Raw genomic sequence first — 12,939 nt, forward strand, 5'->3', positions numbered from 1 at the left:
CACCTGACAACAACCTCTTCAAGTAGTTCTTTACAAGGTTGGCACATGCCTCTGGAGGGATTTTGGCCCATTTTTCCAATGCAAATTGTTCCAGCTGGTCCAAAGTACATGGTTTCTGAGCATTGACAATCACTTTGAGCACCCGCCACAGATTCTCAACAGGATTGAGATCTGGGCTCTGTATGGGCCACTCCAGGACCTTGGTTTTGTTGTCCTTTAAGAACTGTTGGACCAATTTTGAAGTAAGCTTTGGGTCATTGTCTTGTTGGAAGACCCAGTGCTGACCAAAGCCTAGACTAAGAGCAGAGTTCTTCACATTATCCCTCAAAATGTCAACATAACTTTCTTTTTTCATGATGCCATGCACCCAAACAAGGCTCCCAGTGCCTGAGGCTGCAAAACAGCCCCACAGTAAGATGCTCCCCCCACCATGTTTAATTCTGAGGATTGTGTTCTAAGGGTTGAAGGACTCTCCCTTTCTTGGCCAAACATGAACAACATCCATATGCCCAAAAAGTTCCATCAGAACAAAAGATGGACTTCCAAAACTCATCTTTACCTTTCAAATGTTATCGGGCAAACCTCAGTCTGGCTCTGATGTGCTGCTCTTTGAGTAAAGGGGTTCTTCTGGGACGATGGTCCTGAAGCCCACTACGATGAAGATCCCTCACAACTGTGTTCCTTCAAACATCAACTCCAATGGAGGTCAGGTCAGCAACAATCATCTTGGAGGATGTCTGGGGCTTCTTGTTGACATCTTTGACTACTTTCCTCTCCAAAGTTCTTTAAATCTTGTGTTTTCTACCACTTCCAGGTTAGTTTCTAACAGAGATTGTCTCCTTGTACTTTGCAATGATGCAACATACAGCAATTCTAGACACTGTAAAACACCTGGACATGACAGTTTAGCCTTCTCCCTTATTATGAGCCTCAATTATCTTCTTTCTGTGCTCAAGACTGATTCTCTTTGTCTTTGGCATGGTGAGTAAGAGTAGTCTCTCTCAATAACGTGTTCAAGTGCCCTGATTGGAGTCCCTTAAGTAAATCTCAATGCTGCTTGAATGCTCAGGTGTTGTTAGGAAGCCAACAGACCTACAGGTGTTGTTATGAAACCAGCTGACTGCTCAGGTGTGTTTTAAAAGCAAAAATTCACATGGGGGCTAATATTTCTGACCATCTCATTTTTCACTATATCTAATGTAAAGTTATCCTAAAAATGTATTTTACATTCCAAAATGTACCAAATCTACTAAAGAACACTGGTGAATGTTTGCTTATATCAAGTTTTATCAATGATTCAAACATTGGGCAGAATTTAAGGACAATGTTCAAGAATTCTTGGGCGGCTAATCATTTTGACCTCAAGTGTATATACTGTATGTCAATTTTTTAGAAACCAAGAATTTATACAATATTTACTTTTATGTCTCTGCTAATCTGTAAGGTAAATAAACACAATGCCCATATTGATTACTAAGCAAACAAAGGAACTGTTAGTAATTCAGACTCTCTAACCTCTGCCCTGCGTTGGTCTTTCTTCAGAGAGGCGATCTCCCTGTTCCTCCTGCACTCTGAGGCTCTGTTTCTCTCCTGCTGCTCTTTCATTTGACGCATTAGCACCACCTGGTGGACAGAACCCCCCCCGACAAAACATGAGAAACAAATACTACAAAAAGAGGGAAAGAGACTGTTAAAATAATAACACAGCCAATTCCTTCACCTTGGTCTTCTTCATCTCGGTCACATCCAGCTGCAGTTTCTTGAGCTGTTTCTCGTATTGTGACTGATTCTTCAGGAGGCGGGCGTGCTCCTTCTGAGCTGACTGGAGCTTCTGAAGCTCTTTGTTCATAGAGCTCAGCTTCCTCTCATACTCAGCTCGGATCTTCTTGGCCTTCTCCTCGGTACCTGTCTCAACTGAACCTGAGAATAAACACGAGAAAGATAAATTAGCCTTTTGTTTTGGGACTTTTTTGGACTATTTTGAGCATTGTCTGCTTAAAATTGGTATTTAGGTACTGCTTACAGTAACTGCATTTTTAAGTTTTTCATTGCAAATATGTCTCACCCATGTTATGCAGCACCTTGTCCCTCTCCAGCTGTGTGTCTTTGATCTTGTTCTGCAGCATCATCAGCTTCTGTTCGTACTGCTGTTTCAGCGTGTGTAGACGCCGCTGGCTGTTCTCCAGCTCGTCTATCAGCTTCTGCTTGATTGCAATCTCACAAGTGATGTTCGCCAGGTCAGCTTGGACGTTTTCTGCACAAAGACACACCATGAAAACCTGATCCCTCTCTCATGTTAGCACTAACCATGCCGTTCTATGCAACTCTTACATTCAGCAAATTTAAAGGAAAGACTTTTTTTCACTTGCACAATATTTCAAAAGTTAGACACATCCTGTCTCAGAGCGATGCAGAAAAACTAGTCCATGCATTTGTTACCTCCAGGTTAGATTACTGTAATTCCCTTTTATCAGGCTGACCCAATAAGTCTCTAAAGACTCTTCAGCTAGTTCAAAACGCTGCAGCTCGATTACTGACTAGAACTAGTAAGAGAGAGCACATCTCTCCAGTGTTAGCTTCTCTTCATTGGCTCCCAATAAAATGTAGACTAGAATTTAAAATCCTTCTTCTGATCTACAAGCTCTTAATGATCAGACACCTTCATATCTTAAAGAGCTCATAGTGCCCTATTACCCCTCTAGAACACTACGCTCCCAACATGCAGGCCTGCTCATAGTACCTAAAGTCTCTAAAAGTAGTATGGGAGGTAGAACCTTCAGTTATCAGGCCCCTCTCCTTTGGAATCATCTACCAGTCAGGGACCGGGAGGCAGACACCCTCTCCACTTTTAAGAGTAGACTTCAAACTTTCCTTTTTGATAAAGCTTATAGTTAGAGCTGGATCAGGCTTGGACCAGCTCTTAGTTATGCTGCTATTGGCTTAGACTGCTGGCGTACTGGCACACTGACACGCTGGGATCCAATCTTGAGGTTTCTGCCTAACACTACCGTCTATGATCATTTTCCAACCAAAACTCGGTCAAAGAAGATGACTGTCTAACATGAGTCTGGTTCTGCTCGAGGTTTCTGCCTGTTAAAGGAAGTTTTTCCTTGCTGCTGTAACTAGCTGAATACTGGGAGGTGCAATGCTCATGTTGGATTAAGATGATATCAGATCGAGTCCTGTCAGTAAGAGGGGACTGGATCTTATCCTGTCTTGGTGTTGGGTCTCTGTTCATAATTGGACATAGAGTGGTCTAGACCTGCTCTGTTTGTAAAAGCGTCTTGAGATAACTTTTGTTGTGATTTGGTGCTATACAAATAAAGATTGATTGATTGATTGATTTATTGATTGACTGATTGATTGATTGATTGATTGATTGATTGATTGATTGATTGATTGATTGATTGATTGATGACTGACTGACTGACTGATTGATTGATTGAACTCCACCTTTCTCCTCCAGTTCCTCAGAGTCAGTTTCATCAGATGTTTCATCTGCTGCAATATCAGAGTCCTCCTCCTCTCCCTCTGCGGACTCGCCCTCTTCATGGTCGCTCCCCTCCTGGCAAGAAATGTGATGATGATAAAAATACACACTAATAAACATGTAATGACATCCTTGAATAGAAATCTCAAAGGCTGCTTACCACTTCTGCTTCATCGGTGCCTCGCTCCTGCTCGTTGTCTGGCACTCCGTCCTTAACAGCACTGGAAGAGGAAAGGACCGTTAGCAGCTAGGCTAACGACAAGGACACAGTGCTCACGCTGTTGGTCAGTTTGGGAGGAACTGCAATTTCAATTTTCAATGAAGTGTGCATGCAAATGACACGTGATCAGATCATGAGTGGATGTGGAATCAGTATTGATCAATGAATGATTTCAGTGTGATTGCATGGTGGTGGTGAGGAGCAGTGGTAAAGGGAATCACTGGGAAATACAATCTGATGTCATTCTAAGAAGAAGGGTTGCTACACACTGCAAAGATTGTTTGATCATATTCTACATACTTTTAAAACATTAAACATCAATGGATGTGTTTTCTCTGTTCCAGAATGTATTCATGTATTTATTGTCTGTTCAAAGACACTACATAGGATCTGATCAACATCTTGCAGTGTGCAGTTACGAGGGAAAAAGACAGAACAGAGGATAAAGAGGAGGAGTTAAGAGCCTGTCAAATGATCTGCTTACCACCTGTAGGTGCAGAAGAAGTTAGAGATTAGTTAATAAGCTTAGAAAGGGAGATGTGGGTTTGGAGCCAGGCCAACAATCAATTGAAATCCTTTCAATTACTGGGTGCATCTTGGGACAAGATTAGCACTGCTGGTAATTGAAACAGTTTCAGATTTGACCCAATCCTGGATAGGGTGCAAGCAAACCTTGTGTGTTCACCCTCCTGATGGTGACTTCCTTCACAACGCCTTAGTCTTCATAGAGAAATGTGGAAGGATGAGGGTGACAATGGTGGGGTGTAGAGGTGAGGAGCAGGTAGAGGGGGACAGGATAGGCCGAAGGTGGGAGAAGTAAGGGAAATATTACAAGATAGGGGAGAAACAGAGAGTGAGAGAGCAGAAATAGGTGAGTGTAGAGAACACACTAGGTTCAAATGATGATCCCGCTTATGGAGATGCAGATGAGGAAGATTTCACCTAAAAAGTCTTTCCATGAACACTCAGAAATTTATTTCCTCACTTCTACTGTGTAGATCAGGCATCTCCAAAGTATGGCCCGGGGGCCAATTGCGGCCCGAGGTCCATTTATTTATGGCCCCAAGCTTTCATCTTAAATTGTGTTATTTATAGTAAAGAAATGAATCACATTCTGAATCAACTGTACATTTGCAGTTTCTTTCAAGCTCACAAACAAAACTAAATTCAATCCAGAAACATCTCAAAAAGCTTCATATGGACTCCCTGTCTAAAGCCAAAGCTCTGGGAATCCTGCAAGGCGGCAATAAAGAAGAAACACAAGAACTCTTAAAGCTGACAGGTTTTCAAGTTAATGTTTTCATCCTGATGTGAAAATGTTCTTGATGAACACTAAAAGTTCAGAAGACACAAAAGAGGACACAAGACAAGATCAAAATTATGAAACATTACAGAAAAGGCTAAATTTGGTGCATAAAAATGTTCAGAATTCAAGAAAATAATTATTTTGTTCTTAATATGTTGCCTGCTGGTCAGAAAGGTCTTAAAAACAACATGAAAAAGAAGATTGATGAAATCCAGATCGTGATCCTGCCATAGGAAAATAATGATACAATATTTTTTCCCACATTGCCCGACCCTAATCAAAAACATTTTCCCCCAGAAGAAGATAACGTTTGCTAATCTTTACATGGTACTTCCTAGTTACTGTTTTATTGAGAAAACATTTTAAATAATTGATATTAAATAGAGATTTCATATATAACTTTTAGGATTCCAAAGTCTCAGTAGGAGCCACTGGCCCAGAGGTATTCTGACAACATCATATGTGGCCCTCTTTGAAAAAAGTTTGGACACCCCTGGTGTAGATAATCAAAAGTTGTGCGCACTGAAAATAACAGCAACAATTCTCCAAAATCCAGATCCAAAATCCCTTATAAAAACCTAGTGAGAATTTTTAAAAGTCACTTTTTTTTATCACATTCAGAGGAATATTTGCAATCTTTTTCACATTTAAACTTGTTTTGAAAAACATATTTAATTTAAAATCACTGTTAACTCCAAATGCTAAATATAAAGCTACATTTTAAAAGCTAAATCTAAATGTTAAATACAAATATTAAATTTTAAATATAAATGTTACATGTTGGTCTGCAATCCTAACTATTTAGCTAATATGCAAATTCACACAGCCGCCAAGCGGAAATACCAAAATAAAAGCTTCATAAAGCATTTCAGACTTAACAACAGCCACTTAGCTTGTCTGTACCAAAGACTAGCAGTACTGATTTGTCCTCAATTCAGTATGTAGTATGTAGTATGTGAACAAGAGCAAAATCTGCAGTATGCCAAAACTACCTGGATGTTGTACTGATCCTGGAAAATTTCTCAGTGTGCATCAGAGTCTCCCTTGCGTACTGTTTCCCACAATGCACCGTGATAACTTTTTTCCATGTATGACGGGGCACTCAGTTTTTTAGGTGCTGTGAAAATTATTAAATTCCATATAAACGACTTCTTAACTTTTTAAATCACAAGTGATGCTAAAGAAGCAGTTTATCTATCAGCTTGGCCGTTGTTTACTTTTGCTTTTCCAAAACCTGAAATCCAGAGACGCCTGACCCAGCATCCTGCAAACAGATCGAACAGGGCAGTCACACTACATACCTTCAAGTGCAGTATGTAGTATGCAGTATTTACATACAGTACTTACTGCATCCTACATTCTTAGGAAGTATGTAAAACAGCCATTCCTCTCCTCCTGTTAGCTACTTAATGCAGTTTGCCTCATTTGAATTGTATGCAGCTAGTTTAATGATTGACAGTCACTGTCTGATGCACATGTGTACAGCACTGTTAACTGTTGTCCTGTTGTGTCTGCTTGTGTCTTCATTAACATTCCCTTATTGGTTTTTTTTACGATGTTTTCCGTAGAACATGGGAACCCTTCCTGATATATATTGAGCTAAATGTTTCCACTATTCTTACAAGAGGCTTTGTGCTATAGACACAACTTTTTAATATCATCACTATTATTATTATTATTTTTTATTCTATTTATTCCCTTATTATTATTATATTTCTTTTTCCTCTATCTTTGCACTTCTGCAATGTACATTGTGAACCCTGTTTCTGACGCCTGTATTAACTTAACCTGAATGCTAACCATGATATATATATGTGAGCCAAATGTATATGTTTTGTTTGTTTAAAAAATCTAATAAATATATTTATAAAAAAAAAACAAAAAAACATTCCCTTATTGCTGCCTACTGATTTTATGTCCATGGACACTTTTTCAAAGACGGTCATATCATGTCCTTATGTTGCTTTCAGTCATTTTTAATCTTATGGTGCTATTTGTACTTTTCTTTTCTTTTTCTTCTTTTCATTTTGTTAGTGTTTAGGTTTCTCCTCTCCCTTCTTATTTTCATTTTTTTTTTTACTTTATTTTATTTGTTTTGTTTAATCTTGACCTTTTTAACATCTGGCACAGGACTATGGATGTAAACTAGCCTTTTGGCTATCTCTGGCACATTTACAGAAGTGTTTTTAATTAAAGGTGACATATACAAAATTGACTTTTTAATGGTTTTTCACCTGAAATATGTGTCCCTGGGATGTCTACAAACCCCCCGAGAATGAAAAAAATCCATTCTGCCCCTGTTTAGATTTCTCCACCTTTCTGTAAATGTGTGTGAAACGAGCCGTTTCAGACTTCCGTGTTTTTGTTACGTAACAACAATATCCGGTCTGTCACGGAGTCAGAGCTCGGAGCTTGTTCAGCCCATAGACTGTATAAAATACAACTCAACCCCTCCTCCGTTTTTCATTACCTGCACACATGTGTGCTAACAAGGAGCTTAGGAGGGAGGCATGCTAGTTGTAGGCTGTCTTAATAAACACAAAGGTCGGTTTTACTCCCCACGTCTGCAGATTTGAAGATCTAGTGGATGATTTTTACTTATCATGGATAAGTGCTAGCGCTAATTAGCATAGTCACATAGCTACATGTTCATAGCTGTACCTGTAGCTGTGTACCAAGACACACGTCGACATACTGACAAATAAAACAACAAGAAACACAGAATCTGTGACCAATCCTTCAGAAAGGTCCTGCTGCCTTTCTGGTAGAGGTCGGTTTTACTCCCCACGTCTGCAGATTTGAAGATCTAGTGGATGATTTTTATTTATCATGGATAAGTGCTAGCGCTAGTTAGCATAGCCACATAGCTACATGTTCGTAGCTGTGTACCAAGACACACGTCGACATACTGATAAATAAAACAACAAGAAACACTAAATCTGTGACCAATCCTTCAGAAAGGTCCTGCTACAGGCGCCTCTCCGTCAGGATCAGATTCTGGGTTGAAGTAACGTGATCTCTGAGCAGCCGTGTATATTCAGCCAACATGTAAACATTAGATCAACGTGCTGGACAGCCGAGGCACATCCACTTCCTGAGGGGGCGTGGTCAGAGGGAAAACAGACTGTTCTGAGGACTGCTGAAGAAAAGGACTTTTCAGGCAGACCAAAATCTGATTTCAAAGTGTTTTTTTAGCATAAACTTTAAAGACATGTTTTGGGGACCTCTTAGACCAATATATATTGATGAAAAAGCGTGATATGTCACCTTTAATATGCACGGTCCTTTGAAATAATAAAAAAAAAAAAAAAAAAAGCTTCAAGACGCTCTATAGCCACCTTCTGGCAGTAATACGGTCTTACAACCAGACACTGGCGAAATGATGAAAAATTGTGAGAAAACGAGATAATATTTGCATTAGCTCTTCGATTTTCAATAAGTGAACGAATAGTTTAGCCTTTAGAAATCATGGTCCATCCCTGTTATCTATATTTGATTAAAATTATGATCATACCAAGGTGTAAACTCCTGAGGTCATATTTACCCCTACCCTATGTCAACAAACATTAAGACTCGGCTATCCGTTTATTTATAGTCTTTCTTTTTCACCCCACTAGAGAGCGTGCAACAATACTTTTACCCTAATCAAAAAACAACAACAATGTGAGCAGGCAATTAAAAGGATTGAATTTGAGCAGCGTTATGCTCCACTTTACCTTTTCTTCTTCTTTTTCTCCTTCTTCTTGAGCTTCTCCAGGTCTTTCTTTGCCATCTCGATGACTTCATTGGCCTCCTTCTCCGGGGCGAGGAGGGCGGAGAGGGAGCCGGGGCCGCCGTACAATGTGGAACGAGTAGAGGCCCGGGACAGATTCTTCCTAAGATTCTCACTCACAGCCTCACTTTCAAGAAGTTTAGCTCTGAGAGAAGAAAAGTACTACTTCAGCACTGGTCAAAAGCTGTAGGATCTGTGACGTATTAAGAGTTTTAAAAGGTTTCAGATTGAATAATAACTTGATCGAAATAAATGAAGATTAACATCCAACATACCTTAACTCCTCAATTTCTTTGATGTAGTTTTGAATCATGTTTCCGATCTCTTCGGTGCCTTCCCCTAGAAGCAGAGGCATTACTATAGCTTCAGCATGAATTCACAGTGACTTATCAGAAGAAGACTTTTGGATTGGTTACACTTTTTTATAAATAATAATATGCCTCCAACTGATCAGAAAATATTCTAGACTCCAAGTGAGACCCTGTTTAAAAAATATATTTCTGGGGCACAGTCGGCCTGGCGGTTTAAACGCAATCCCCATGTACAGAAGCTAGAGTCCTCGTCGCAGCTGTCGCAGGTTTGATACCGGCCTCTACCATTTGCTGCATGTCTTCCCCAACTCTCTGCTGTCTCTCCCCTGCTTTCCTACCCATTAAAGGCAAACATGCTCAAGAGTATAACTTCACCTGTTTATCCGTTTATATTATGTGCATGGTTTAAATCCTGAAAAGTTAATCTTAGCCCTACTCTTGCCCTGTTTGGTATTGCTGGTGGAGATAACCCCCACCTCACTCCTACAGAACAGTGCATGGTTGCCTTTGCCTTGCTCTTTGCCAGACGTGCAATCCTGCTAAAATGGAAGGGTGCTGCCCTGCCCATGCTTGACCAGTGGCGTCAGGATGTAATGTCTTGTCTGAAACTCGAGATGCTACGTTTTTCTGTCAGTGGCTCAAAGAGGAAATTTTATGAGACAAGGGATCCTTTCTTAGCATACTTTCATGACACCCAAACTAAAACATCATGAGATGAGCTTCTTTTTTCTTTTTTTTAAGTTATATTTTTGGCCTTTTTTTGGGGGATTGGGGGAAGACATGCAGGAAATGGTCAACCGGCCAGGAATCGAACCGGCAACCCTTGCGACGAGGACTGTAGCCTCTGTACGTGGGGCGCTTAGACCGCTAGGCCACCAGCGCCCCATGAGATGTGCTTTTATCCGGCCCTTGGCATAAGAAGTAAGATCTGACTCTGTGTGGTGTGCTGCAAACTAACTCTTATATATTACGCCTTCATTTTTTCAGGACAGCTGGGGATGGGAGGGTGGGAAGGGCTCTTGCACTATATCAGGTATCACTGCAGAAGAGACCCGTTCATCTTCCTTGTTGTGCGCAATACTGTACCATCTGTGGCAATGTAGAACATTACTGCCCAACCCTGGTGTTTTCTATGTCTTATTATTTTTTTCATTTTTGTGTGTTGTGTTTTGTATTTTCATATGTGATGGAAACTAAATAAAGATATTTGAAATAAAAAAACAAAACACTGACATTCCAATCAAGCTTAGCGGTATTTTGCATTTGGTTCTAATAGGAAAACGTTATCATGGTTACATCTTTAAAACAACAAAGCAGAGTTAAAACCTGCTGAAAACCAGCATGTCTCTGTTAGCATGCTAGCATATTCACATTAATATGGCTTAATACTTTTATTCAAACATTAAGCTACAGAATATCTGATGTTTTGATTTCAACACAATGTTCAAGTGAAATGTAAAATATAATGTTACATTCTTCAAAAAATGTGTTATTAGCTTGTAAGAGCTAGCTGTAAGGTAGCTGCAGCAATATTAGTACCCATATTGTATTATCATATTGAATCTAAGTTGTAATATTGACAGATTTTTGATGTTAAAGGTGACATATCATGCAAAATTGACTTTTTAATGGTTCTCTACCTGAATTATGTTTCCCTGGCATGTCTACAAACCCCCAGAGAATGAAAAAAATCCATTCTGCCCCTGTTCTGATTTCTCCACCTTTCTGTAAATGTGTGTGAAACGAGCCGTTTCAGACTTCAGTGTTTTTGTTACGTAACAACAATATCCGGTCTGTCACGGAGTCAGAGCTCGGAGCTTGTTCAGCCCATAGACTGTATAAAATAATACTGAATCCCCCCTCCGTTTTTCATTACCTGCACAAATGTGTGCTAACAAGGAGCTTAGGAGGGAGGCATGCTAGTTGTAGGCTGTCTTAATAAACACAAAGGTCGGTTTTACTCCCCACGTCTGCAGATTTGAAGATCTAGTGGATGTTTTTTATTTGTCATGGATAAGTGCTAGCGCTAATTAGCATAGCCACATAGCTACATGTTCATAGCTGTAGCTGTAGCTGTAGCTGTGTACCAAGACACACGTCGACATACTGACAAATAAAACAACAAGAAACACAGAATCTGTGAACAATCCTTCATAAAAGGTCCCGCTCCCTTTCTGGTAGAGGTCGGTTTTACTCCCCACGTCTGCAGATTTGAAGATCTAGTGGATGATTTTTATTTATCATGGATAAGTGCTAGCGCTAGTTAGCATAGCCACATAGCTACATGTTCGTAGCTGTGTACCAAGACACACGTCTACATACTGATAAATAAAACAACATGAAACACTAAATCTGTGACCAATCCTTCAGAAAGGTCCTGCTGCAGGCGCCTCTCCGTCAGGATCAGATTCTGGATCAGATTCAGAGGGTTGAAGTAACGTGATCTCTGAGCAGCCGTGTATATTCAGCCAACATGTAAACATTAGATCAACGTGCTGGACAGCCGAGGCACATCCACTTCCTGAGGGGGCGTGGTCAGAGGGAAAACAGAGTGTTCTGAGGAGGACTGAAGAAGAGGGTTTTTCAGGCAGACCAAAATCTGATTTCAAAGTGTTTTTTTTGAGCATAAACTTTAAAGACATGTTTTGGGGACCTCTTAGACCAATATATTTTGAAAGCATGATATGTCACCTTTAAAGGTGATAATCCGGAATATGCAACAATTTTGTATTTCACAAAAAGTGTATTTAATGTCATTATGCTAACCAAGAAACTAGCTAAAAGGGCTAAAAACAAAGGACATTAGGTTCAAGGAAATGTCAGATATTGCCAAATCTAAAATAATTGAATACAAATACATACATGGTTTGTGTATATATGTTTTAATCTTATGTATATGGCTCCCAAATTTCTAATATAGATTATATGGATCCTAAATATTGCAGTAGAGATAGCATTTAGCCTTGAGTGTAACAGTCTTAGCCGGTGCCCACCTGTTTTAGCCAGAACCTGGTTAGCCTGGTCGCTGAGGATCTGTGTCAGTCTGGCTCTCTGGGCGTCGATGGTTTCCTGCATGGCCTTCACTCTCACCCTCAGGTTGTTGTTCTCTGTCTGCAGCATTGAGTTCTCATGGACCAGGTCATTGATGCCCTCCATGCCATCCTCACCCATGATACGCTTTCCCTAAACATCAGGCAGGGCAGTTAACATCAAGAATAAAATCATTGAGTCATATCTTCTATAGTTTTCTACACTTTGCTCCCACATACTTAATTTCCTTCCCTTCTTTCCATCTGCTTTCTTACCGTCTTGTATTCCATAAGCTCCATCTGCAGTCGTGCTATTTCCGTCCTTAGAGCACTGATCTGCTGACTGGCTCTATCTTGGTTCACCATCACCTTGTTCTTGATGTTTCGTGCTCTGTTTGCGTACTTCAGAGTGTTCAAGGTCTCCATGAAGTCCCGGTCTGATGGGCTGATACAGGCTATCATCATAGTTTGACTGGAAAACACAGAAAATGAAGAAAAGCATTGATTTTTAACAAGCTTCAGATTAAAGTTCATAATCATTCTTAATAACCTTTGTGCTTTAATTTTCGGTAAGTATATCATCAGTACAGAGGTGTCTTAGTTATGCTGCTGTAGGATTAGACTGCGGGGGGGGGGGGGGGGGGACTGACACACTGGGATCCTATCTCACCCCTCTCTCTGCCAATTAAAGTTACTAACCATAGACCTTTCTGGAGTCCCTGAGCTCCATTGTCTCTGAGTCACTGCCGTAGACGGCCTGCTGCTATGGATGTGCTGGAGTCCAGCGGCGACAACTACAACTGTTGGTCTT

General features: G+C 40.3%; 1 protein-coding gene across 2 annotated transcripts in view; it reads right to left on the reverse strand.

Moving 5' to 3' along the window:
* The window catches only part of LOC117805363 (kinesin-like protein KIF21A), a 72,988-nt gene that overhangs the window by 20,463 nt on the left and 39,586 nt on the right, over positions 1–12,939 (reverse strand). For both annotated transcript variants that reach the window (XM_034674057.1, XM_034674056.1), the window contains exons 8-16: positions 12,405–12,600; positions 12,093–12,282; positions 9,064–9,127; positions 8,733–8,933; positions 3,651–3,711; positions 3,454–3,565; positions 2,066–2,254; positions 1,721–1,920; positions 1,516–1,623 (exon numbers count right to left, since the gene is read on the reverse strand). In XM_034674057.1, coding sequence (XP_034529948.1) covers positions 1,516–1,623; positions 1,721–1,920; positions 2,066–2,254; positions 3,454–3,565; positions 3,651–3,711; positions 8,733–8,933; positions 9,064–9,127; positions 12,093–12,282; positions 12,405–12,600 — 1,321 coding nt within the window. The remainder of the gene's footprint in view (positions 1–1,515; positions 1,624–1,720; positions 1,921–2,065; positions 2,255–3,453; positions 3,566–3,650; positions 3,712–8,732; positions 8,934–9,063; positions 9,128–12,092; positions 12,283–12,404; positions 12,601–12,939) is intronic.

This window comes from Notolabrus celidotus, chromosome 21 (genome assembly GCF_009762535.1).
Source record: "Notolabrus celidotus isolate fNotCel1 chromosome 21, fNotCel1.pri, whole genome shotgun sequence".
NCBI classification, from domain to species: Eukaryota; Metazoa; Chordata; class Actinopteri; order Labriformes; family Labridae; genus Notolabrus; species Notolabrus celidotus.